The 27,157-nt window shown below is 40.7% G+C and overlaps 1 protein-coding gene across 3 annotated transcripts in view; it reads right to left on the reverse strand.

The window, feature by feature from the left end:
* Positions 1-24,920, reverse strand: part of ABHD3 (abhydrolase domain containing 3, phospholipase) — a 36,517-nt gene extending 11,597 nt beyond the window's left edge. For 2 of the 3 annotated variants that reach the window (XR_006890151.1, XM_046671947.1), the window contains exons 1-4: positions 24,632-24,920; positions 23,916-24,079; positions 22,714-22,896; positions 10,377-10,422 (exon numbers count right to left, since the gene is read on the reverse strand). Coding sequence is in view for 2 of the 3 variants with exons in the window: in XM_046671947.1 (XP_046527903.1) it covers positions 10,377-10,422; positions 22,714-22,896; positions 23,916-24,079; positions 24,632-24,793 (555 nt within the window). In the remaining variant the exon portion in view is untranslated. The remainder of the gene's footprint in view (positions 1-10,376; positions 10,423-22,713; positions 22,897-23,915; positions 24,080-24,631) is intronic. The other variant, XM_046671946.1, reaches the window with a different exon arrangement.
* Positions 24,921-27,157: the final 2,237 nt, after the last annotated feature.

Here is a 27,157-nt window from a genome sequence, read left to right on the forward strand (position 1 = left end):
AGGGATTCAGCAAATAAATCAATATCTGGTACCTTAAGATATAGGAACTGATTTTTCCTTAAACGTTTTTATCTAAATGGATTACATTACGATAAAAACTGTAAATACTGGTGTGGATCAAAGTTGCCAGAATGCTGAAACTCAGAAAATCTAGAGTCTTTTCAGCCTGTTCTCCTCCTGCTTCTGGCTTTCCGTTTCCTGCCCAGCTCCTGTCACTCTGCCCACAACCCCAAATGTGGGTATTCATTACCAGAAGTTTTGTCTTAGGCCTGCATCTGCTTCTCTGGTCAATATCCAATTCCTGAAGGTCTTATCCACCTCCACAGCTTCATCAACAACCTCTATGCACACACTAAATAACATCTCCACTGTTACCTTCACCTTGAGCTCCAGATCCAAATTTCCAAGTTCTAGCAGGCAGCTTCACTGTACCGTTAATGTAATCCGCCACTGTAACATTCTGTCAGTACTTCAAACTCAAAATGCCCAAGTAAATCATTTTCTCTTCATGAAAACTCCTAACGCTGCTCCGAACTTCCCATTTTTCTATAAATGACACCTATATTTCCCTAGTAGGTGTAGGTGATAGTGCCTTCTCTCTCTCCCTTAACCTCATAGCCAATCCACTGCCAAGTCCTGTAGCTTCTTCCTCCTCAGTATCTCGTGCAAGAAACCCAGGAAACGCCTTCTTTCCATTGTAGTAAAGGCCTGGTACCTTAGATTGGAAGGGCAAGGATGTGACTGCAAGGAGTTCGCTTGGAAGGTGATACCAAGAAGCGCCAGTATGAGAGTGGTGAAGTGAGTCAGGAAGGGCAGGAAGTCAACAAAGTGCATCTTATCAAGCAGTTTGCGGCTGTGGGCGACTGGGAATCAATTGCGTTGGGCCACTTTGGGAGACTGTGCTGAACGTGACTCAAAATTATCCCAGCCAAGTGGCAAGGGAGCTGGGTTATTGATCCACGAGTTCCCTTCAGCCATTGACTGAAGGCTGTTCCTGAAGGACATTACTCCCTGGCATTTCTGGTCTGCCCTGAGCACAGGTCCAGCAGGTTCCAGTGGCTAGAGAAGGCCCCCGGCAAACAGATGCAGGTGCTTGCCACTAGACATCATCAGGTAGGCGTGTGTGGGAACAGGAAGTGCCAAGAGGTAAGGTATCAACTCCCTCACAACCAGGCCTTTTTACCTCTCACATGGACAGCCACAATAACCTGTTAATCTGGTTAACTCCTAGCCTTTCCTTATAACCATTCATAGTCATACCTCCCACTCACTGTCAGATTAATCTTCCTAAAGAACACTTCCAGCTCTAATCACGACAGTCTTTCTGCTTAAAAGGCTTCATTAGCTTTCCATTGCTGACTGAATTAAGTACAAATTCCTCTGCCAAGTGTTCAAAGCCCTCCACAATATGCCAAGCAACCTTTCCAGTTCTGTATTTTATTATTTCTCCACGTGTATAGATTCAGGCCAATGGGACACTGCTCTTCTCTTGTCTTCTGGGCCTCTTAATATCCTTGCCACTGGGGAACATCATCTGTCAAATGTCCTTCACTGTCAACTCTGCCTGTCAAAATCAGGCCTTCAAAAAATGTCAGACGAAAGGTAAGACTTGGGGCCAGCCTGGTGGCGCAGTAGTTAGTTCAGTGGCCCAGGGATCGCCGGTTCGGATCCCGGGTGTGAACATGGCACTGCTTGTCAAACCATGCTGTGGTAGGCTTCCCACATACAAAAGTAGAGGAAGACAGGTACAGATGTTCACTCAGGGCCAGTCTTCCTCAGCAAAAGGAGGAGGATTGGTGGCAGATGTTAGCTCAGGGCTAATCTTCCTCAGGAAAAAAAAAAAAAAGGTAAGCCTTGGTCTCTGTTCTCCAGGACCTCTACGCCTAATTGTCCTGGCCAGCCTGCTGCCTGACTTTACTCTCTAGGTGAATCTCTGTTACTATCTTACTCATCTCTGACTGTCAATAAATACTTATCAAATTGAACTGAAACACACAAGACTGAAAATGAGAAGACCTGATTAGTAACTTGTGATGTGCAAAGCTATGTGGTTCTATCACACAACCTCTGGCAACCTGATGGGCTCCAACAGGAAACATTATAGGCCTTCTTTCTTCACAGGACTTGAGTCCCATTAGAGAAAGGATTCACCTAGGACACACAGCAAAGACACCTAAGGGAGCAATACACTGAATCTGTTGGCCTGGCAGAAACTTTCTTCAGATCTAAAGGTATAACTAGCAGCTTTTCAGACAAAAAATGTTGATTAATTCTCAGTTGCTAGGGCTACTAATGCAACCAGCAACTATCTTATTGCAGTAATTCCTGTCTTTTTCCACGCTTCCAGAACAGAGGTGGAGTAAGCCACACATAAAGAGAAAACAGGTGAAGGAGGATCTGACGGGATTCCGCGGGCCAGTGAAAACGCCTTTTAGAGGGAGACGAAGATGGGAAAGGTATTTTGGAAAAATGCAGAAAATCTAAAAGATAGATAACCTTCCAGCAGATGTTTGGGCATAAATATTTTATAAGTTAGATAGAATAATTTGATAATAATTACAAACCAAGATTGTTTAAATTGCTCAACTGTAACTATGATGAGACAGAAACAACAGTAATTTGTTTAATGGCTGTTAGGGTTAGTTTTTAAAAAATCATTACAGAGAATAATGAAGTAAAAATAATTCTTAATTATTCATACATAATAGATGGGAAAAGAATAAAGCATATATTTTATATTTATCTATGGACTGCATCTAATTTACCCTTCTTAGTCAGCTTCCAAAAAGTAGACAAACTGATTTCTCCCCAACCTGAAAGAGAATTTTCTTGTCCTCGTTTATAAGTTATTTGTTTGAAAATGCAAATTTCATTAAAAAATTTTTTTTGTCTATAAACAAATTAAAATTCTCCCTGTTGATCAGGTAGCCTGACTCCCTAGCTATTCTGGGAGCAGATTAATTTGCCAATCTGCAGTAGAAGCCATAACCCAGGACCCTTGTCTCAGTGCTAGGACTGCCTACCACATATCTGATACTGAACTGGGCTATCTAGTAAAAAGATTTTAGTTTTCTATCAAGAAAAAAAGAATTATTTAAATTTCACATCTACTTTATTGTAATACCTGATAATCAGCAAGAGTTTAGAATATTTCATCTCAAATATTTAATGATCTGTACTTAAATACTTGATGAGATGCTGCTTAAATGTACTCTGTGATTCTTGTGTGGATGTAGGCCCCCCGAAAGAAATAATCCTTTTATAAGAGGACTAATTATGCTTTTTCACTGATCCCTACAGTGTGTTTTTGCTGTTATTGTTGTTTTGTCTCATTCTAGCCACCCCCAGTCCAGTACCTAGTAAGCTCCTCAAATAATTCTTAGGGAAATCGATCTATTTTCGGAAGAAGAGTCTGTGAAATAAGGAGCCAGAGAAAACGAAAGTATGTGTGCATAAATGAAACCAGCACTTTAATGAATAATCATTTCACCCAGTCATTGATAGACATATAAAATGACCAAGTCTCTAATTCTGGAACTTTGTTAATTATTTAAAGTAACCAATCACAAAGCAAAGGGTCCCAGGAAATATCCTGGCCAATGCTGAGGCCAAGATGGCCTATGTGCCAGGCTCGCACTAGTATTTTAGATGGTGATGGTACATGCTTATGCAGTCATGTTACACAAGCTACGCCAATAAATGAGCACAGTTTTGTTAGTGGCTTAGAGCAGGTCAGCCAGGCAGACAGGAGTTATCCTCAGCTAGGCTCCTAAGAAGCAAGTCTCATGCTCTCCTCTGCCTGGGTTTGAGGCCAGAGATAGCTCACCTGGGCCAGGGTCCTAAGGGAGCTGCCACATCCAGCACTACTCATCACCTCACGTGGTTTTCAGCCCCACCTGCACATTAGACTCACCAGAGTGTGTTAAGACAGATTACAGACCCTGGACTCCACTCAAAACCAAATGAATCAGAATCTTTGGGGGATTGGGTCCAGGGATCAGCATTTTTTAAAGCTTCCTAGAGGATTCTAATGTGCAGCCAGGGTTGAGAACCAACTGCTTAAAGAGAATAAAGAAACAGGGTGAGAGCTGAGCCAAGACAGGAGGAGGCTGCAGTGACAAGAATGATAAAACCTATCTAGAGTGACTTGGGGCCAGAGAAATCTAGTTCTTTGGGGATTCCTTGCACTGCAGGGGGAAGTACTGCCAAGCAACTCATTCCTTATAGGATTGCCTGGTACATACGAGATATTCAATAAATGGTAGCTAGCTATTAAATCATTGTTATTATCATCCTAAAATTCTTTAATTATTTAAACATTCTTTTCCTTTTATTTGAAAATTGTTTAAATATAGAGAACTGTACAATCCTCAGTGTACTCACCACTTATAGCAGTTGATATTACTGAACTGGACCTATCAACGTTAGGAGAAAATTCTAAAGGATTCAGCACATTCAAATTAACATCTGGCTGAGATCAACCTTCCTGGGTTGTTCTGATGGGCGGACATGGAGGTGGGAGAGGTTATTTTTTGGAGCAAGTAGGAAAGGGTCACCTGGGTGGGAGACACGGGTTGTTGAATAGGAAGGTATTGGGTGTGGAAAAGGGGAGGCCTGAAGGCACAAGTTTGACAGCGGAATTGTGCCCAGGCTGAGCCTGCCCTAGATGCTCGTCCTCTCTCAGACCATAAGGGAGGTCCTTAATCCCTTCTGAACGCCTCCTGAAGGAAACAGGGCCCCTGAAGGGAAAGAGCCCTACATCCCTCCTACTCCATTAGCTTCCATGGAAAAGCTAAGGTGAAAAAGCTCAGTAGGAAACAAGAGCAGATTTCTCTAGATCTATGTCCTTAATTAAGCACCAAAGAATCTGAGGTTGAGGCAAGAACCCTCTCTTTGAAACCACTCCTTATCTCTACCCCCCGATTTTCAGGCTGACTTGACTTAAAGCCAGTGCTGAAAGGTTAAGACATTCGGCTGGAGAGTCGGAGTGTCTGCCCTGAGACCACTAATCAGCTTTATGACCTCAGGCCAGGCACCCTACTCCTCCAGAGGAATCCTCAACTACCGAATGAGGGTTTTAGGATTAGAGGATCTCGGAGGCAGAGCTAATCAAAGTGCGAGTCCAGGGAGAGATAAGGGGCTGGTGTCGAAATACGAATCAGCATGCTGCTTCTCTCACCAAGAGAGTATTGCTACGAGAAAAAAAATAGATCTGCTCACCTCAACAGGGTGCTTGGAACTGAAGCTGGTTCACATTCTGTCACACCCCTGCATCTTGTCAGCGACCGCTATCTAAGATTTGGAGATGTGGAAGCTGGTCCACAAACCACACTTGGAGCAACACTGCTTTAAAGTAACTTCTGCTTCGCTCACCCTGTGGGCCCTCCTTTACCTGCTGAACCGGCTCTAACTTGAACTGGAAAGTTCCTGAAGGAGGCTTTTCTTTTTAACAGCTTTATGAGACGTGATTCGCATACCATACCATTCACCCATTTAAAACGTACAGTTCAATGATTTTAGGTATATTCAGAGTTGTGCAACCACCACCACAATTTTGGGACATTTTCATCACCCCACAAAGAAACTGCCTACCATCAGCAGTCATCCTCCCTCCGCCAGCCCTAGGCAACCACGAATCTTCTTTCTTTCTGTCTCCATAGATTTGCCTATTTTGAATATTTCATACAAATGGAATCATACAACATGTAATATTTTGTGACTGGCTTTTTTTCACTTAGCATAACGTTTTCAAGGTTTATCCATGTTGTAGCACGTATCAGTACTCCATTTCTTTTTTATTTATTTATATTTATTTATTTTTGGTGAGGAAGATTGGCTTTGAGCTAACATTTGTGCCAATCTTCCTCTATTTCATATGTGGGATGCCATCACAGCATGGCTTGATGAGCGATGTGTAGGTCCATGCCTGGGATCTGAACCTGCAAACCTGGGCCACCAAACTGAGGGCATGAACTTAACCACTAAGCCACTGGGCCAGCCCTTCCCTTTCTTTTTTAATGCTGAATAATATTCCATGATATGGATATACCACATTCTATTTATCCATTTGTCCATTCATGCATGTCTGGATTCTTTCTATTTTTTGGTTATTACCAATAATGCTGCTATAAATATTTGTGTATAAGTTATTGTGTGAACGTATATTTTCATTGCTCTTGGGTATATACCTAGGAACAGAATTACTGGATTACTGGTAACTCAATGCTTAATGTATTGAGAAACTGCCAGACCATTTTCCAAAATGGCTAGGAGGGTTTTCTTTTTGGGCCCACGGACACAGAAGTGTGTAAGACTCTATAACCAAAAGGAAAGGGACCTCCATGTAAATTTCAATAAACTCAATTTTGGCTGAGTTCTTTATAAATCATCATTCCTAAACTAAGCTGGAAACACGACAGTTCACAAAGTAATCATTAATATTAGGGAGTTTGTGGGTAACTTGCATTCCTGGATTCTTATCCTTGAAACCAATCTGCAGAGAGAAAAAAAGGTACCACCTACTCTGAGGGCTCCAAGAACCCTGAGGATCAGTCTGCTGAGACCAGGACTATCTGTCTCCTACAGCTGACAGCCCCAGGGGGTGCAACTGCAGGCTTCTCATTTCTTGGTGAGCAAGGGTTTTTGGCTTTCAATCCTGCAATGACTAAGTGGAAATGAGGACAACATAGTGGTGGGAAATCTCTACTTTCTTATTCTGCTTCGCAGGAGCCATAGTAATCTGTATAAATTCTAAGTCTATCACCAACATATTTCAGCAAACCTTTTACTTTTGCATTTCTTCCACTCCTAGGAGAACTGCTCACCCTAAATCCCATTTCACGTTTGCTAGCTCTTTTAGGTTCATTTCAGTTAGAGGCAGTTCCTTCCTATATGATCTTTGCTGATCCATCTTTTGTTCTTTTTTATGCCTACCTAAGGTTTTACTTACTCTGGTTCTGAGCTACATTAAATCCTGGAACAAAGTGAGGTATAAATAAACAGAGAGTTCCTCTAGTCCAATACGATAATTGTTCATAGCTCTAGGGCAGAAAGAAGGGTTATCAAGGGATCTAAACATCACAGGTAACTTTAATAATCAACATTGGCATCTCATTTTTGAGAAGCATATATTAAATTATAATTAATTTGCTCCCTTAAATTTATTTTTTAAAGCAGTTGTTCTAAAAGGATATAATTATAATTACATTTTGGCCATTTTACATTCTTATTCTTTGTTAAATTAGATCACATTAGTCTTTATGATACAGATATTTTCTGGAAGTACTAGTTCATCAGAATTCAATGCAGGGCACTGGAAAGGCTCCAGAGACCAAGCTACTCTCATGCCCTTAGAACTCAGTGAATTCTTTAAAATAATAATAATAAAAAAGTGTATCTATATGCTATCCCTTTGTAAGAACTCAAAGAGTGCTTGGAGATTTTTCAAAAATCCAATTAAAGGTTATGGCTAGGGGCTGCCCCGCGGCTGAGTGGTTAAGCTTGCAGGTTCTGCTTCAGTGGCCCAGGGTTTCACCGATTCGGATCCTGGGCGTGGACATGGCACTGCTCGTCAGGCCATGCTGAGGCAGCATCCCGCATGCCACAACTAGAAGGACCCACAACTAAGATATACAACTAAGTACTGCGGGGATTTGGGAAGAAAAAGCAATATACAAAAAAAGAAGATTGGCAACAGTTGTTAGCTCAGGTGCCATCTTTAAAAAAAAAAAAAAGTTTATGGCGAAAATTACTGGGTTGCTGCATTCTTTCAAAGTAAATTTCTGATCAACTTTAAATGGTAAGGGTAGAAGGTTGTTCAAGCTTCCTCTTCCTCTTTTTCTGTCCTTCCTATTTGTTGTTTTCTAAGATTCTATCTACTGACCTCTCCCCTTACCTCTAACTCTCTCTAAGCAATCTCAACCATTCCTGAGCTCCAAGTACCACTTGAGCACTGACAATCCATTTCTTTCTCTAGCCTGCACATCTCTCCTGAGGGCCAGTCTAGCAGATCCACCTGTTTACTAGAAATTTCCACCTGGATGATCTAAAAGCACCCTAAAGATCTAAAACTGAATTTGCTATTTTTATTACACCAAAATATTGTAAATTCTTCTAAATTTCCTATTTCAGCAAGTATCACCTTTTACCATATTAGCCTTCTACAAGTTAGCAAAGTTAGAAATGTTAACCTCGACTCCCTTCTCTTCGCTTCCCACAATACAATTAATACTATTCTTTCTGCCCCATGAATACCCCTCATCTTTGTTCTCTCCTCCTCAGCCCCCCTGCATCTGCTTTCAAACTTTGGGTAGGTCTACAGTAACTGCCTTCTAACAGGTCTCCAGCCTCCAGCCTCCTTCCCCTCCAGCTCTTTTCTATACACCGCTGCCATGGTCCTCTTTCTAAAACATGACCAGGATCAAATTATTTTATATGTCAATTATACCTCAATAAAGCTGAAATTAAAGAAAAATGTCACTGGTTCAATACTAGGTCCTGGGGATTCTACACGATTCTTCACAATCTGGTCCTACCCCTTCTAGAAGAATTTCTGTCACTTCCTGAATCATGAGAGGGTACAAGAACATAAGCACATAGTCAGACTACCTGGGTCTGAATCTTGGCTCCGAATTTCTTGGCTAGAGCAAGTTCTTAACCTATTTGTGCCTCATTTTCTTCTTTTGCAAAATGGGGATGATGGTAGCTATGCTTAACTAAATCACGGGGTTGTTTCTACTGCTGAAATGTTAAGTATGAAAAGATATAACTGATAGTTTCTAAGGACTCAACAGATATTAAGTAGAATTATCATCATCATTATCCCTCCACAAGTAGGTACTTGCTATTCCGTGCTCTTTAATACCTTGCTCTTTCTGCTGAGAAAGCTTCTCTATGCCCCCTCCTGGTCCAATACCACTGCCTTCAAGATCCAACTCAGATTCGCCTCCACTACAGTGTTCTCCCACCTCCCCAAGGCAGTTAGTTACTCCTTCCCTTTATGCTCTGGAGCCTTAAAAAGTCTTCCTACGGTTATACGTAGCACTGTATTGCACGTATTTTTATGTATCTGACGCTCTCCTACAACTTAAGTTAAAGCTCCTAAGGGTTAGGGTTGTGTCTAACAACGTGTACACCCCTCACCCTACTCTCTGGTACAGGAGTACAAGGCAAGCTACCCTGTTGAGAGCATAGAACATGGCTTTGCTGAATGAACAGATCTTTGTCCCTCACTTTATGGGACCTAACAGAATTTACTTTGCAGCTGTTATTTTTCCTGAGAGCCTCAGACCATGTCTTCCCCATCTTTGGGTTCTGGAAGCACGTAGAAGGATAGACAGCAGACAAGAGCTGCTCAAAAACAATTTGTTTGGTGACAAATTCAAGCTTCCCCTTTAGAGTACCTCCCCTCTGTCCATAAGATTCCTAAAGGCTGGACTAAATAAGGGAATGGGACCCTCCACATCAAACTATTATTATGAGGCACTTGAATGAGACTGTCAACACCTTATAACTTTAGCTTTTAAAATCATAGTGATCTCGATTCCCTGCAGGGCCTAAGTCACTGTAAAGCAAAACGCAAGCGCCCTTTTTATTACGAAGTTCTCATAAAGCACCAACATTGGTGACAGGATTGTAAATTTTTATTTCCAGCATGATTTAATCATAGCCTTAATAGTCTCCATCAATGACTCAAAAATAAAGTTTCTTGCAATTCTAGTGGAATTGCCTTTGACTTGTTGAAATGGTGAGGAACTAAAAGTTTAAAAGCTTCAACAAAATTTCAGCGAGTGTAATAATAGTTCTCATTCCAACTCATAAGTTTACCATCAGATAGAGTAATGATTTTCTAAGAGGTGGACGAATTTCTATCCTAGCAAAAACTTTAGCGGCTAGAGAAAGAGAGAAAAGCTGATTTAAATAATATTTCCTCTATGTAAACTTTGGCTGGCAAATAGGTATAGAAGACATAGTCAATCTGTTTCACGGCAAAACTAAATTTCTTAAGTGAAAAAAAAGTATCAATACACTGGTTAATTTGTTTTCTACTAGTTAATTTTTAAAGAAAAGGTGCTTTGCATTAGAAGGGATACAGATAAATATCTATTGATGTTAACCTCAATTTTTATAAAAATATAAATATATTACATATATTTTATTTGCATATAAGATCAGATGAACATGGACTAAGGGGATTTCCCTGGTTGTGTAATTATGGGTCTTGTACATTTCCTTTTTTTCCCTCATCTGTATTTTTCAACAATGAATTTGTGTTGTTTACATAATAAGAGTTATTTTAAATAAAAAAATGTACTTTTCGTTATAAAACTAGAAACAATTTTTTAAAAAATTAAGCTATTGTCATTAAGTTTACTTACCAAGAGATTCTCCCCCGCCATTCCTCTGTTGTTAAAAACCACACATCTAAAAACCAGGAAAGGAATTTTTGTTATTTTTACACACGATTCTTGCTCACAATATAATATTAAAATCATCTTAGTAGCGCTCTTTTAGAGCACTAAAAGATTTTTTAAAAATCTGTTCCAAAGACATGAGAAAGTCTGACAATTTCATCTAAATGCACTAAAAATACCTTTCCAGTTCTCTAAATTCAACATGTGGGTTCAAATCAGAAAACCATATGTTGACATGATATTAAATTTTCCTGCCAAGTGCAGAATTTTTACAACTTCTATGCATATGTATAGGCCTCCAATAAGTGTTATTAAAACAATTCTAAATACAAGTCAAACTTAAATGTTTTGCCTCAAATAAAAAAAAAATGTCCTCTACCTATTGTATTTGTAACATTAATAAATATCTATTCCTATCCTAAGAAATAGCTCTTGTTCTCTCAAGGCTCAGCAAACATGGAGACTGGAATTTTACCTGACGTGAAAACACTGCCACAGGCAGAGCTGCAAGGAGCCTGGCACCCGCGCTGGCAGGATGGGCCCCTCTAGGCTACTGCTTGGTGTTCAGGTGACCTAGAGGAGGAACACTCCCTGTGTGATCCTGTTTGCCACTCCCGGGTCAACGATCACATGTAAAGGGCTAGGGCAGTGTTGGCTCATAGTAAGTACACGACTGTTAGCTGTTAGTAGCAACGGTAATTGTAGCACCGTGCTAGCTCTAAAAAGTCATTCTGCATTTAAAATATTTCACTCTCATTTAACTTTCAGTCAGCCATAACCCCAGATTTGTATTTGTTCCTATCCTCAAACAAAATCCCAACTTGTGTCTGCACAGGTTCTCTTTGATTTACTCAATCTATATTCATGTTGATTCAAATCCATTCTGTTTTTCTCTGTTTACTTATCCAATCAATCAAGGCCACTGAAGGTTCTCACTCTCTGCTTTCATGGTGCTGCTGATCACCCCATAGGTTCACACACTGATGCACCGATTGCCCTACGGAACATTCACAACTCTGACCCTCCTGTCGGGGGTTTAGAACTCAACGTGGTATTCAGGATATGTTTCTGCAATGGAATTCTTTTTTGCATCTGAAAGGTCGTAGAGAGAATTTTATTAGGTCCAACAGAAAGAAGAGAAATGTTTAAGAAGCTCAGAAACGTGATTTGAGAAAAAGCTAGAAATATTACAATTTATTGACTAGTCAAAGAAAGATCTTAAATATACTGTAAAAACAAGCAGAAAAGTTAGAGTCAGTTAGTCCTTAATCTTTTCTTGCTAAAAAGAATGGCAAGACAGGCTAGACATAAGTAAAATTTAAGTCAGACACTTGTATTTACTCGTATAACACAGAAATCGGGAATAAAGTTAATTGTGACCTTGAACCTTGAAGATCTTAGTCTTTCAGAAAAGAACCACTTTTAGAGTGCAAACGCTACCCAAGAATAAAAATGGCTTCTGGGGCAAGACATCATCATGTGACTGCCGCTGAGAGACAGGAACAGAACTGGTGGGGGGAAAAAAAAAGATCATCTACAAATTCATGAAAAAGCAGCCTCTACACCTGGGATTTTCTTCCAAACTGCAGACTGGGATATTTGCACTTTCTTTTAGGCAACTTTGAAAAGTGGATCACAGCTCTGGTATCTCTTGCTGGAGGAAGAACTGCACTGACCTCTCCCTAGACCTTTGTTCCTGACAATGTTCAACCAGCAGCAGTCATCACTGCATATACTTCCAGCCTTGGAAACAGGGCAGGGAGATAAGGAAGAATGAGGGAGCAAAGCAGCCAGAGAAGAAGGCAGAATGAGAGCTGTGTTCTGTCCCTTTCTCCCACTCCAGTTGGTGACAAGCAACCAACTTCTTCTTTCATTTAACCCCTTCTCTGCCCTGAGAGTCATCAGGGAGCACTACACATAAAACTAAAAGAGCTGCTGTGAAACAACTACTATTCCTAAGACATTGATAAGCCTCTGCTACCTTTGTAATAAGTGCTCTCCAAATTAATGTTTACAATTTCTCTCAAACAATTTCAAAGGGTACGTATGTGAGGAAAGTTGTTCTCCAAAACTTATTTTTCCCACGTATTTTAACTACTTAAATTTTCTTCTCAAAACAGGGAAAATATAAATAAAGAGAAAAAAATACCAAATAAAGAATAGATCTAGTACTAAGAACTTTCTGTGACAACAGAACACGTTAACCAGGGAAGCAGGTGAGTCCCTTTTAATGAAAGTTGAATAAAAAGCTGAGGGTTACCTACAGCACAGGATTTCCCAACCTTTAGCACTATGGACAATTTGGAACAAATAATTCTTTGGGATTGGGGGCTGTCTACAGTCCCCTAGGTTGAGAACCACTGTTACAGGGAGATAGACCAGATAGCCTTGAATCTGCTCAAGCCCAGTGATTCACTAGAACAAAGTGACTTTATCAGACGACCGTAAATATTTTCCAGTTCTAAGACTCCACAAGTCTTTGAGCTAAGAACAGATATGAGTCAAAGGGTGGAGTGAGAGGAACATTCAGAGATTGCTACACAGATTTCAAATAACAATAACAGATAACACTTATTAGTCTTTTCTATGTGCCTGATCATGTTCTAAGCACTTTACATGAATATTAATATTGGATGATTCATTCATTCAAAAATTTATTATACAGAATATTTACTGAACTGAAGATTGAGTTAGAGCTTGCAGGAATAAAACAAAATAAAAATTTAAGGTTCCTGGCCTCAAGGAGAGTACAATCTAGTTAGGTTGAAAAGATGCACCATATTTTCAGTTGAGTGACTACAACAAAAGTGATAGTACAAGGCAGTATATGATTCAATGTCCAATGAGTGGTATAGACAGTAAAGCCATATGAAGTCAGGATGGGCAAAATTGATTAGGAAAACCTTATTGGAGAAGGCAGATAGATTTTATGCTGCGACTTGAAAACTAGTAAAGATTTCAGCAGAAGGAAAGTGTGGGATATATTATGAGTTGAAGGGAGCAATGTGAGCAAAGCTACAAGGCAGACACATATAAAATTTTCTAAGGTATGAGAAAATAGATTATCTTAGCTAAAACACTGTAAAACAGAGGGTAATGAAAGAAAGTAAGATAGAAACATAGGTTAGGACCAAAATAGACATAGAGTTCTCAACACCAGATTAAGAAAAGGTGACAAGGAGGTTCTGCTTTTGGAAATGTCAGAGTAGATTCTATTGGGCCAACCATTCCTGGAATAAAAACTATAAACTCTTAAATTATAAAGTCAATGGAGAACAACCAAAGCAGGCAGAAACTGAATGAGACTTGACACTTAGGAGAAGAAAATGGCATCGGGTAAGTTTTCTGTTCTTACAGGTTTCCGTCTGAGGGGAAGCACAGGGTGGTATTACTCAATGATGGATAAAAGTCAGATTGAAGTCCAATGGGCTTGAAAAACCAGAAAACAGAGTTTGGTGCAACTACAGCAGTTAGAAAATCAGGGGAAAATCTCAGAAAAGAGAGAGAGACACAAGGGGAAAGTCCTAAATTCTGGATAAAAACTGAGCCCAAAGCTCTGGCTGACCCTTCATCTATACATATGTGAGGCAGACTCCAAGCAGCCCAATTAAAGATAAAAAACTAAACAGAGGACCAGCCTGGTGACATAGTGGTCAAGTTTGCACACTCCACTTCGGCAGCCCAGGGTTTGCCAGTTCGGATCCTGGTGCAGACCTACACACCGCTTATCAAGCCATGCTGTGGCGGGCGTCCCACATATAAAGTAGAGGAAGATGGGCACGGATATTAGCTCAGAGCCAATATTCCTCAAAAAAACCCAAAAAAAACAAAAAAACCCACCTGAACAGAGATTTTAGCTGCTGTCTACTACAGAGGAGACAAAGTTTGAACTTGAGTTTAGCCCAGTTATCTGCCTGATAAAACAAATAAACAAAAATCAGTACTCTGAGAAAATATAACAGAATCCAGAGCCTCTACAATGGATCATTCAAAATGTCCAGAACACAATCCAAAATTACTAGACCATGAAGAAACAGAAAAACATGACCTATGAGATGAGATAACATAATCAGGGTAACTGACTCTGAGATGGTCCAGATGTTAATTAATAGATGAGGAGGATTTAAAGCAGCTATTATAACTATGCTCAAGCTTGTAATGAATTTCAAAAATAGAAAATCTCAGCAGAGGAATAAAATCCATTAAAAAAATGTAAATTCTAGAACAGAAAAATACAATATCTGAAATAAAAAAGTCACTGGATTTGCACATTGCAGTTCCAGTCTAAAGATGAGAGAGAAAAAAAAAAGATTTAAAAAAAGAATAGAATCTCAGTGATCTGTGGAACAATATCAAAATATCTAACATACATGTAATTTCAGTCCCAGAAGAAGAGGAGATAAAGAATGGGGCAGAAAAATATTTGAAGAAATAATGATCCCTAATTATTGAAATCTGATGAAAAGACAAAAAGTCATCGACACATGACACAAAAGACAAAGAAAAGTGGTGGTGGGACTAAAGGAACAAAAAACCAGAAAACAAATAACAAAATAGTAAACCTTACATCCACCATATCAATAATTATATTAAATGTAAATGGACTAAAAACCCCAATTAAAAGGCAGATTGTCAGACTGGATAAAAAAGCAAGACCCAAGCAATACACTTTAAGTATGAAAACACAGATACTTTGAAAATTAAAGTATGAAAAAAGATATATCATGTAAACAGTAAGCATAGGAATTCTCGAGTGGCTACAGTAATATCAGAGAAACATCACGACCGGAGACAAAGAAGTACATTTCATAAAGGTAAAAGAGTTAACGCAAAGGAAGACTAACAATCATAAACGTATATGTGACTAATAACAAAGCCTCCAATACATGAAGCAAAAATTGACAGAATTAAATGGAGACAGAAAATCCACAACATCCTTCTGTTGAGAGACAAAAAAATTAGTAAAGACGTAAACAGTCTGAATGACATTATCAACTATCTTAACCTAATTTACATTTACATAACATGACATCCAACGACATAATACACATTCTTTTAAAAAAAAATGATAGTACCTGAATATTTCCAACCTCATAAGGCCATAAAGATATTAAAACAGATTAACATAATTCATGTACCTTTTTCTAGAATATTAAGTGTCAGAAATAAAACACAATTAACAAGAATATATTACTGACTATATTACATACTCAACTCCTGATTATCACATGGTAATGAAGAACAGTAAAGGTTAATTCATAATTTAAGAATCTCATTCACTTGTTTCAACTCTTCGCCTACAAAATCTATTCTCTGAGTAGGAAACATGACTTGTTTGCCTATCATGTCTTCAATTTCCCTGATAAAACTGAGCCCTATGATATTATGGGTATACATTATCCTGAAAGGCAACAATCATGGGATTTGAGGAGCTGGTTGTTTCTAAGAGCCTGAGACATCCAAGGGTGTAAAAAGTAGTAAAGAAGAATTTTCAAAAATGATCACCATTTCAAAGATCCCAACAGAAATCATACATTTATTTGTAGCAAAGCTGTACACTTGAATCTTAACCCTGTCTCACACTAATTTTGGTGAAATTACTAACACTGTAGTTTTGTTTTGGTTTGTAAAATAGGGATAATAACATATATCTTAGAATTGGGTACATATTAAATAAGATAACTTATTTATAGCACCTAGTATGGGCCCTATCATGTGGCAGGCACTCAACAAAGCTAATTTTTTTTTTTTTTTGAGGAAGATTAGCCCTGAGCTAACATCTGCCACCAATCCTCCTCTTTTTGCTGAGGAAGACTGGCCCTGAGCTAACATCCGTGCCCATCGTCCCCTACTTTATATGTGGGACACCTGCCACAGCATGGCTTCCCAAGCAGTGCTAGGTCCATACCTGGGATCTGAACTGGCAAACCCCAGGCCGCCGAGGTAGAACATGTGAACTTAACTGGTGTACCACTGGGCCTGCCCTAGCAAAGCTATATTTAATTATAGTAAAGCAAAACTGCAATTCTGGTTATCTCTTACTGTTCATTAGTTCTAAGTGGCCCTAGGAATTAAAATTAAAAGAAGACCAACAAGTCTTTTTAACTGACCAACAAGTCAATATTTAATTATTGCAGTTTATTTTTTAGGCATAATATTTCAAAATCAGTGGCCACAAGGGGACAAAAGAGTCAAAGTGATCCTTAATGTGAGGAAGCTGAAAACCTTATTTTACAACTAGCAGCAAGAGCTCTCTTTCAGTGATCTCTTACAACATTTTATTGGAATCTTTTTTTCCCATTAGCTCTAATATTTTTCTCATTAGCTCTCCTGTTTTCTCTAACATTTACTTAGTTGCTCTCTGATTTTCTCATATTTTATCTGACTCATTTGAATTCTAGCTGGATCTCTTTGGTATTTTTGTGGAATCTGTCAACTAGAGACACAGTTGAACTAGCCTGCAGAAAACTCTATTTAATAACAAAAGTGTTCTACGTTAATAACAACATTTGTTATTAATTAATAACAAAAGTGCTCTGAACTAACAGGAATTATTCCAGTGTCACAGGTCACTGTTGGCAACTTGATTACCTAAAACCGAGTCAGACACACATATGTGTTCCGGAAGTAGACCCCAACGACCACTTCCCCCAAGCAGGGCATTCCCTTTCTCCCCGTGGGACTCAGGCAGGAAGTATCTCATCTTCATCTGACCAGACTAAAAGCATGAGGCTTTTCCCTAAGCCAGACAATGGCCTCATTCACTCCTTTAAGTTTCATAGCTAATACTTTTTAAAATGTTCATTATGGGCCAACATTCTTCATATACGTTACATGCAATTCTCGAAACCCTATGAGGCACTGTTATCTTTACAGATGAGAAAACTCAGGGACAGAGCGATTACATAATTTGTCCATGGACACACAGGTAGCGTGTGACAGAGCTGGGATCTGAATCCAGGCAGAACTGACTCAAGGATCCACTTAACTACCTCCCTATGCTGCCTCAAGCTATTTAAGCTGGTAACATTAAAGTCTCTTTTTCCAAAGAAGATGGGTGCTCTGAACACAAAGCACCCTTTGAGTACATGCCAACTGTGATAAAAAGAGCTTTGTCCCAGAAAGTTTGTTAATTGAAGTATTATTTCATAGTGGAACATCTAACAATTAGTTCCTTAGAGAAGGAGACCACTTGTCAGTATCCACCATAACTTTTTCCAGAAATATCTTCATTCAGTGCTTTCTAATATGCTTTATTTCATCTAGCCAATCTCATGAATAATCAGCTAACTGACTCATTCTCAAAATTTTAAAAAGCAAATTATTTTAACAACAAAAAAATGATAAAAATACTTTTAGATAAAAATATTCTGGTGTTAATTTAAAATGACTTCTTACCTAAGCTACTGTTTTTAGATTGGGGAGTAGGCAGAAGTGCCTTTTTGTTTCACTGCCTCATTTTCCCTAGAGCAGCCTCTCCTTCCTTCCTCCCTCAGGAAGGGTCTGTTGAGGACCTGCCAAAGCACTTCTAATGGTGCAGGAAAAGCTGAAAGTCACCTAAAGCTTAGTATCTGCTGGTGCCACTTCCCCTAAATCAAAAACGTGAAGGCACAATCTCCAAACTGGAAAGCAAAGGAACATTTAAAAGTAGTCAAATGTGTGATCCCCTCCTGCTCTTGTCTCCTGAGGTCGTCTTAACCCCCAGCATCCCTCATTGCTACACTGACTCTTCTCAAATTTTGCTTTATCTGTCCTGTTCTCCTTGCCCTTTCAGTGTCATCTGACACTGGTGACCTATTCCTTCCCTCCATAAAATGTCTTATTTGGTTTTTCTGATATTCCAGAATCCTGGCACTTGTAACACTCTGACCACTCAACGTCAGAGGCAGCCAGTTATCTCCCAGTATCTTTTTTGTTTTGGGTGAGGAAAATTCACTCTGAGCTAACATCTATTGCCAATCTTCCTCTTTTTTTGCTTGAGGAAGATTAGCCCTGAGCTAACATCTGTGTCAATATTCCTCTATTTTCTACGTGGGTTGCCACCAAAGCATGGCTTGACAGTGGTCTAAGTCTGTGCCCGGGATTCGAACTTGCAAACCCAGGCCACCAAAGCAGAGCATGTTGGATTTAACCTCTACACCACAGGGCCAGCTCCCTATCTCCCAGTATCCTTTCTCCTCTTCTTTCTTGGTAACAGAAGCCTCCAATTTCAATTGGGTACATGGCTGCCCAAAATAAAGAATTCACTTTCAAGCCTCCTTTGCAGCTAAGAAACAGCAGGCCAAAGTGATACAAGTAAAAGTGGTGTGCACAAGTGCTGGAAAGCATCCTTAATGAAAGTTGATGTGTTCTCTAGTCTCCGTTTTTCCCCTTCTTGGGTGTTGGAATGCAGACGTGATGACTGAAGCTGAAGCAGCCACGGATTATGAAGTAACGTGATAACAGAAACTTAGTTTCCTGACGCTACAGAACACTACACAAGCCCCTGTCCACCTTCTTGCATTGTTACAGGAGAAAGAAACTTGTATCTTGTTTAAGTCACTGTTATTTTGAATTTTCTGTCACTTGCAGCCAATCTTGGTCTTCTAATGCATTTCTTCACTACTACTGCATACTCTGTCACTTCAACTAGACCATACGCTCTTTGGGAGTATAGGTTCTGATACTGTACAGTACCAAAATACTTAATGACGGACCTAAATTTCAATGAACTTATTACATATTTCTGGATGGGTCACTCTTTTTCGCATTAATTGAGGGTAGAATAAAATGGTAGATGAAGGCTTTCAACAAAAGACGTCAAAGTAAAAGATGATTTGGATGGTCTCAGAGTCACTGCTTTTCTCCTTGCTTTTAGTTGTAGTGCTGGAAATTAATTCAGAGACTGGGGAAAATATTTAAGAAAACAGGATATTATTCAGGTGCGGAAGATAATATCTATTAGGTTGTGTTACTGAATAGAGATTTTTTTAAAAAGAAATCTTGAATGAATGGGTAAGATTTCTAACTGATGTATCAGTCATATGGGTGTAACTTATTAGAGGAAACGACTATTTCTCTAGTCCTCTGGTTTCTACAAAGGCTTCTCTTTAAACACACTCCTGGCCTTTCTCATTTTACTCGCTCTCCAGAAGATGGAGAATTTATCTGATGGATAAAATTTGGAAGAACGCTAAAATCTGGAAGAATGACTGGGACTGCCTGGCTTAGCAATTCTCTTCTCTCAGGAGGAAGTTTATCCAGGGAGTACACACTGGCGCTCTGCCAATGCAGGCGAACAACATACAGGCGGGCCAAGTACTGCCCATTCAATTCTATTTACCTTTGACTTCTCAGTAAAACCTTTGCTCATAATTACCTTATACGACCTTTAGCTTAGTTTCCCTCTCTTCTATTATTAATTTTGAATTAATAACCCTTAACAGAAAAGTTTTGTCTCTTTGTTAGTATTCAGGTACAGGAAAAAAAATTTAATAGCAACAACGGTAGACCCTTGTGTTTCATTTGTCCACATGCCAGAAGTTAGGTTCTCTCTAATGTCCAAATCATTTGTCACAAGCATCAACAGCTCCCTGATGACCTGACAGAATGCATGACTCTCCCTCAACACTCAACCTTTACATAAGATAGGAGGTGGGGCCTGCAGGCAAGTGCGCCCATGATACTGGGGTGTTCATGCTGACTGTGAAGCTGTTGTACAAGAGACATCATAAAAGTATCCGAGCGCTCCTGGAAGGAAGCTAGATGTTTACAGTCCCCAAGAGGTAGCTTTGCTTGTACCTGCTCTTTAAACTATAAAAAATGTTCTGTTTGATCAGGGAACAGAGAATCCGGGAAGGAAGACATAAACATTTCTAAAGACCCACTTCGTTCAGGGCACTAAACCAAGCACTTTATCCATTCTAATTCATTTAAACTGTCTGCAGTGAATAAGAAACTGTGATTGGGGAAGTTAAAAATTAATTTCCCAGGGTCACTCGGTAAGTGGCAGTTCCAACATGTGAACCCAGGCCTGGCTCCAAAGCCCACGCACATTCCCCATATTACATAGCCTTCCACAAGCTCTACTACCTACTAGATCCCATACTACAGTATCAGCAACTTGATCTGTTTTGTGACCTAAGGACTCAAACCAGCCTTGTGCCAAAATTCCAGATCCATTTTTTACCTCAGTGGCCTGTGAAAGTACCTTGCAAAAAATTATTTTATATCTCTTCCCATCAGGAAGTAGAGTCTATTTCCCAACCTTTTGTTCCTGGGCTGACCACGTAACTTGTTTTCACTAGAATGTGACTCGCTCTGATTGGAATGCAGCAGAAACAACACTGTGACAGTTCTCAGCTTGGGCCTCAAGAAGCCTTGCAGCTTTCTTGTGCGCTCTTAGAACTCTTAGAACTCTCTGCCACCAAACGAACACGCTTGGGGCGAGCCCGATGGTGGATGAGAGACCCCGTGGAGCTGAGATGAGTCATCCCTGCTGAGGGCCCCTAAAGCATGGAGTTGTTCTGGCTGCTGATCACAAATGCATGAATGATCCCCGACCAGATCAGAAGGACCACCCAGCTGAGCTCAGCCCAAATTGCTGACCTATGGAATCATGAACAAAATGGTTGTTTTTAGCCACTAAGTTTTGGGATAGTTTGTTATACAGCAAAAGCTAACTGATACACCCTCTCTTACCTAGATTCAGAGATTCCTTGCCGTTAAAAATAAATGCTGATAGGCCCAAAGACCATTGAGAAGTTTATTGACCATTGCTTATTCATGCATTCTGTTACCTTCAAGCCCAATCTGATTTAGTGTTAGAGTTCCCTAAACCCAAATAAGCTGGGTCTTCAAGCAGCTACCAGTGACTTGTCCAGCCTTCCCCTCTCATAGACTCCTTGAGGCACGGACAAATGCCCATGACTCTTTGTACGTCTTCATAGTACCTATCACAAAGCCTTCCTTATATCATACATTCTCAATAAAATTTTGGAATCAATAGATTTTAATTCTTAGGGAAGCTAGAACTTTCCAGTAGCTTTGAAGCACATTGTATTGATACCCATGGTAATACAGTTCGGCAACTTACACAAGTCATGAAAGGAAGTCATATGTGCTAGCAAATCCAAGGCTTATAAGATTTAGTCCTTGTGTTTCAACTTCATTGTTTTTAAAAAGCACTTTCTAAGTCTTGGGAGACAGCTCAGGCCAACCACAGAATCAGCAATTTAGATAGGTACAAAAGGCTTTATGATCTGTACTTTTTGAGCATGACTAAGTTTTAGCAAAAAATAGGAATCAAGCCTCATATCTAACAGGATGGTAGTTAAACATGGAATAACAATGAATTCCTCCTATTGCTTAGCGTAAATTTCATTGGAATCATAATTCTGGGACGCCATATCAAAGCTTCTGAGAGCCTGTCACTTCATGGACAAAATAAGCTTTTTCTGTAAAAGATCAGAGCTTACTTCTTAAAATTGAATGAGCTATTATGGCATTTTCCCCTTTATATCAAAATGTTTTTATTAATATAAACTCAACATTAATTTTTCACACAAACATGTGTTTCCAGTTTAACAAAAATATAGCTCACTTCAAATGCAACTCAGAGTGTTCCATTATAATTACTATCAGCTAAAAAAACTGAGGCACAGAAAAGCAGTAACAATGACACTGCTTTAAGATTTTAGAGCTGAACCTGAAACTTAAAGTTGCTAAGTCACTTGCAAAACATTAAGTTGTACCTGGTGACCGAGTTGAATAATGGTTACTCAAAAATGCTGTGGCATCATCAACGGGACACTAACCATGTGCACCTGCAAACTCAGGGGGGACAAAACAGGCATGAGTCACCTTGGAAAAATAAGCATGACCTACAAGCTGATTCTGAATATTTTTTACACTTGGGATCTGAGTCAATGAGACAAGATTAGTGGATCCAGGGCCCAAACAAGGAATGTGACATGAGGGCCACTGTCTCAGGGGTTTGTAATTGCTATTTTCCATAGCACTCCCTTCAGTAGGGCCTAGTGCTTCTCACACCTGGTTCCTATGTCAATTCCTAGGTGATTCCAATTCCATTCATTCATTCAACCAAAATCTGTTGAGTGCCTACTACGCTAAGTGCTATTTTCTGTGAGATGATTCAGTTATGCATTTCCCTGAAAAAAGAGAGAAAGCAGAAAACATAATAATTTAGAGGATGGCTTAATTCAGGCAAGAAATAAGTATTTCTGACACACACATGGAGATGTATTTGTGCTTCACTTAGAACAAATTAAGTGAAAAAACGGAAAGAATCTTTGACGGGTACCTGTATCCCAATTCTTTACTAAGATGGATCATATGAAGGATATATGATTCTTTGCTTGTTCCAGTGAGGCCGGGCAACAATAAGATAGTCGGTCTGATGCTGGCATCCATAAAACACTTACTGTTATCATTATCAAACCAGTCCAGCAAAATCTGTCCTCCATCTGCAGTTTTAATAAGTTCACTGAAATAAATAATTCAAGACATATCATTAAGTGTTTCAAGTTGTCTTAATACTAGTGTCTTAATTCTATAAATAAATGACATTATTTGGTCATCTCAAAATAACTTTTTTCAGCGTTCACTAACACATACACCTATATCATTTTCTTTCATTACAAGAAAGTTATGAAATTAGTACCATAAAGTATCCCCAGCAACATCAGTAAAAGTCAGTATATAAAAATGAACTTCAAAGTACTTCAAATATTTATCTTAATCATTTCCTCATTATTCCAAAATATCCAGCATTTAACCTCTATTTGATTGAGGTCACCCAAATAATTCAATAGGGAATTACGAACAAGTAAAATGCTGATCCGATCATTGCTCCAAATCTCTGACTCAATGAGGCCGTCTTTTGACAGAGTATATTACAAAATTTGCTTCTTGAATATCTCAAAGTACTTCTCACATAGTATCTCTGAACTGAAGTCTCAGTCAACAAAAGGAACTCCAGAAGGACTAGATGACTCAGGGAAATTAATAACAGGCACCATTTAAATCTCCTGGCTACTGATATATTCTGGACCCTATCTCTAACACCTCAAGGACATTATCATCAAAAACCCATTTGCTTATCAAAATGAAGCGCTTTACACGAGTCCATCACACAAAATCCAAATTAATTAGCCTTCTCTCCTCCAGCCCTAATCCCAGCATCAATGAATTGGTGCATATCATTGAAGGATCTAGGTCCTCAGGGATAGACGCAGGACAAATTGGAAAAGAGTAACCCCCAAACACTTCTCTCATCCTAGAAATAAACCATTTACATCACAGTGCCCCCCCCCCCCCGCAAAAATGGTGAAAGGCCATACCTGAATATTTTCCTGCAGCTGAGGGTGAGGGACATACGTTCCATTTTCACACTCCCTTTGTTTTCCACATACTTACTAAACCAGAGGTTCTATTAACAAAGAACTGAGAGTATGCAAAAAACTATGTTTTTGAAGAAATGCCCGAAAACGGAAATTTACTTACTTCCTGTACTGCACCAGGGGCTTGGACGTGATGAAGGGTCTCAGCAGCGTCTGTCCTCGACTCTCCCAGCACCAGACCGTCGGGTAGTACGTTTCTGTCACCACGGGGCAGTGGTCCTGAAGGAAGCGGCTGAAACTCTCACCCCCCGTCACTAATTGGGGCTTCTGTGGGGAAAGCCAGCATCAGTGAAGAATCAAGAACAAAGTTTCTGCCAACCGTAAACTAGAAATGAGCAGCCTCGTCCCTCGCGCGCGCGAGCCCTCCGATTACATCTCCTTCTGGAAGCCCGGCGCAAATAATTCACAGTCACAACGGACTTAAAAAGTGGTTTATCAAACCTCCAGGGAAAGGCGCGAGTTGGAATAAGGCAATAATTCTCAAAAGTGCTACAGCACTGCCGAGCCGTTCTGCCGGGCTAGCGAACGGCGGCGGGCAGCGCCGCCCGCGCCGAGGTCAGCGGGTCCGGGCTGCGGTCCGAGGAGCGGGGCCGGATGCGCAGGCAGGCGGCGGGGGCTGGCCGGCTTTCCCGCGAGCGCTCCAGGGGCGTCCGCCAGAAGCCGGGGAAAGGGCAACAACTAGGGAGCAGCGTGCTCGTCCCAGGACGGCCCCAGCTACCTGCCCCCACCAGAGGCAGCCTCCGGCTTCGCCCGATGCTGTCACTCCCGGCAAAACCGCCCGCGGCCCGTTGCCTGGCGCTCGCGCCACCCCTAGCTCACCTTGGCAATGCTGCTCAGGTAGTAGCAGGCATAAGCGGCGCTGAAGCCCAGAATCAGGGATAAGCCCACTCTCGAGCCGAAGAACCCAACCCGGACTTGATGCTCCAGGTAGAAGAAGAGCTCCCGGGAGAGCACCCGCAGGTCCATGGCCAGGCGCTGCATGGCCAGGGGAAGCGAAGCGCAGGTCCTGCGGCGCGGGGCCAGCCAGCCGGCTAGCGGGAGAAAGCAAGCGCAAGCGGGCGCGGCGTCGCGGCCGCCACAGCTCAGAGCCCCTCCCGGCCCGCAGAGCGTGGCTTCCGCCGACGGGCGCCCCCGAGCGGCCCGGGGAGGCGTGGCTCGGCCGCCGGTCGTCGCCGGCTCCGCCCCGCTTCCCCCGAGCCGCTCCTACCTCCCGCCGCTCAGGAACGTTCCAGAGGCGCCGTTCCAAGGCCGGCTGCCGGGAGGGCGGACGGGGGTCTCCAAGCCAGGTCACAGCCAGTCCGAGTGAACCCCGAGAGTGGGGAGAGAGCCGGCGTCGATTTCGGAGAAGGAAATGGGCCTGGCAGCCCACCTTCAGGTCCTGGGGTGGGCACCTGCCCCAGTGACCTTGAACGATTCCGCACAGCGGCGGGTCTCAGTTAATCCTTCCTGTAAACTAGCAGTTTGGGTTTTAAACATTTGAGGAGTTAATGCCCAAGATATGTTAGGAGAATGCACTACCTAGTGAAAAATCCTACATTCACCCAGGAAGATGTGTTGCCCCAAAGACTATCAGAAGAGAAAATGTATTCTATAAACATTCAATAGTGAAGACATTCGTACTTTAAATCTCTGTAAATCTTTTTAGTAGCTAAGTATGCCTTAAATGAGAAGTGGATCCCGAAAATAAATGAGAAGATCAAGAGTAGGAACTGGGATTCAAAAATTTTAAAAACCTGTTTTTGGTTCACTAATGTCTTGAACTTAACAGACTCACGGAAATTCACAGTCACCTAATATACGGCCAAGAAACCATTTATGAAGTAGGTTCTCCTAGGCTTATTTATGGCAACATGACTAAAGCCAGGAGATACTTATAGGCATCTAAAAGGGTTAGAAGATTTAACGGTGTTATCATGAGCTCCTCCCACCAAGAAGCCCCAAGAGTAGCAAGACTTAGTCGAAAGGAAAAAGGTAAGGGATGTATAGACTATGAAAAATTTCACAAGACTGTAAATTAATGATGTAAATTAGTGATAGGGAAATGGGATGGGCTGGAAGTGAGCAAGGCTTTGATTTGTTCACTGCAACTTGATGGTTGCCAGTACCCAGAATAACTGTTACCTTCACTGAACCTGTTTTTTTCATCTGTAGAATAATTTTGACTTTATAGAGTTGTTGGTAGTGACTAACTGAAATAATGTATGTGCTAGCCTCCCCTCAAGGTGAGTAATTCTCTTTCAGTCACTGGCTCTTGTACTTGAGCACACTCAGAACACAAATGCACATGGGGGTTGCCATCCTTGACAATTTACATGCGACTTTCTTTATAATGCCTGGCCCTGCCTTCTGCCCTGCCTACCAATAAATGTATATTTCATTTTGCTTAAATTTAAAGTGAAAATACCATAAAATAAAATCAGTTACCTCATAGGCATCACGGTGTGTAGAAAGTGGGCTAACCTGGGAGTATACAACTCTGAACTCCATCTGCCTAACTTAGAGAAATCATTTACTCTTTCTTAGTTTCAATTCCTTTCTATAAAATAAGGTGGTTGAGATGGAAGATGTCCAAGTTTCTTTTCTGTTAGAAGAACATTCACAATGTTCCTTAAGACAAAAACTATTACTTCCAATTTAGATGGGGAAATGAGAGCTCAGACCCTAACATGACGCCCAGTGAACTATTGGGGTGTTCATGCCTTTGTATAATCCCTTCCCCTTAGTGCAGGTAGGACTTGTGACTTACTTCTAACCAGAAGAATATAGTAAAAGTGATGAGATGTCACCACTCCTGTGATTACATTACCTTATCTGAGTCCAGCTTAGCACACTGGAGCTCTCCTGCCTGCCTTGAGGAAGCAGATGGCCATACAAACTGCCCATGGAGAGGGTCACATAGCAGGGAACCAGTGATGGCCTCTAGGACTTGTGGGCGGCCATTAGCTAACAATGAGCAAAAACACGGGGCCCTCAGTCCTGCAACTGCAAGGAAATGAATCTGCCAATAATGAGCTTGGAAGCAGATGTCCCCAATCAAGCCTCCACATGAAAATATAGCCTGGCCAACATCTTGGCTGCAGCTTTGTGAGACCCTGAATAGAAGACCCAGCTGAGTTGTCCCTGGACCCCAGACCCACAGAAAATGTTAGATAATAGATGTGTTGTTTTAAGCTACTAAATTTGTGGTAATTTGTTATGCAGCATTAGAAAACTAATAGAGAATATAAAAAGGTCCTACAAAAACGTTCAAAGATTAATAAATATCAATGACTCGGTTTTGCCTACCAATGTATTTATCATAGGAATGTTTTAAATAAGTTAAAGATTTCAGATCTTTTGATCAAT

This window comes from Equus quagga, chromosome 9 (genome assembly GCF_021613505.1).
Source record: "Equus quagga isolate Etosha38 chromosome 9, UCLA_HA_Equagga_1.0, whole genome shotgun sequence".
Classification (NCBI taxonomy): Eukaryota; Metazoa; Chordata; class Mammalia; order Perissodactyla; family Equidae; genus Equus; species Equus quagga.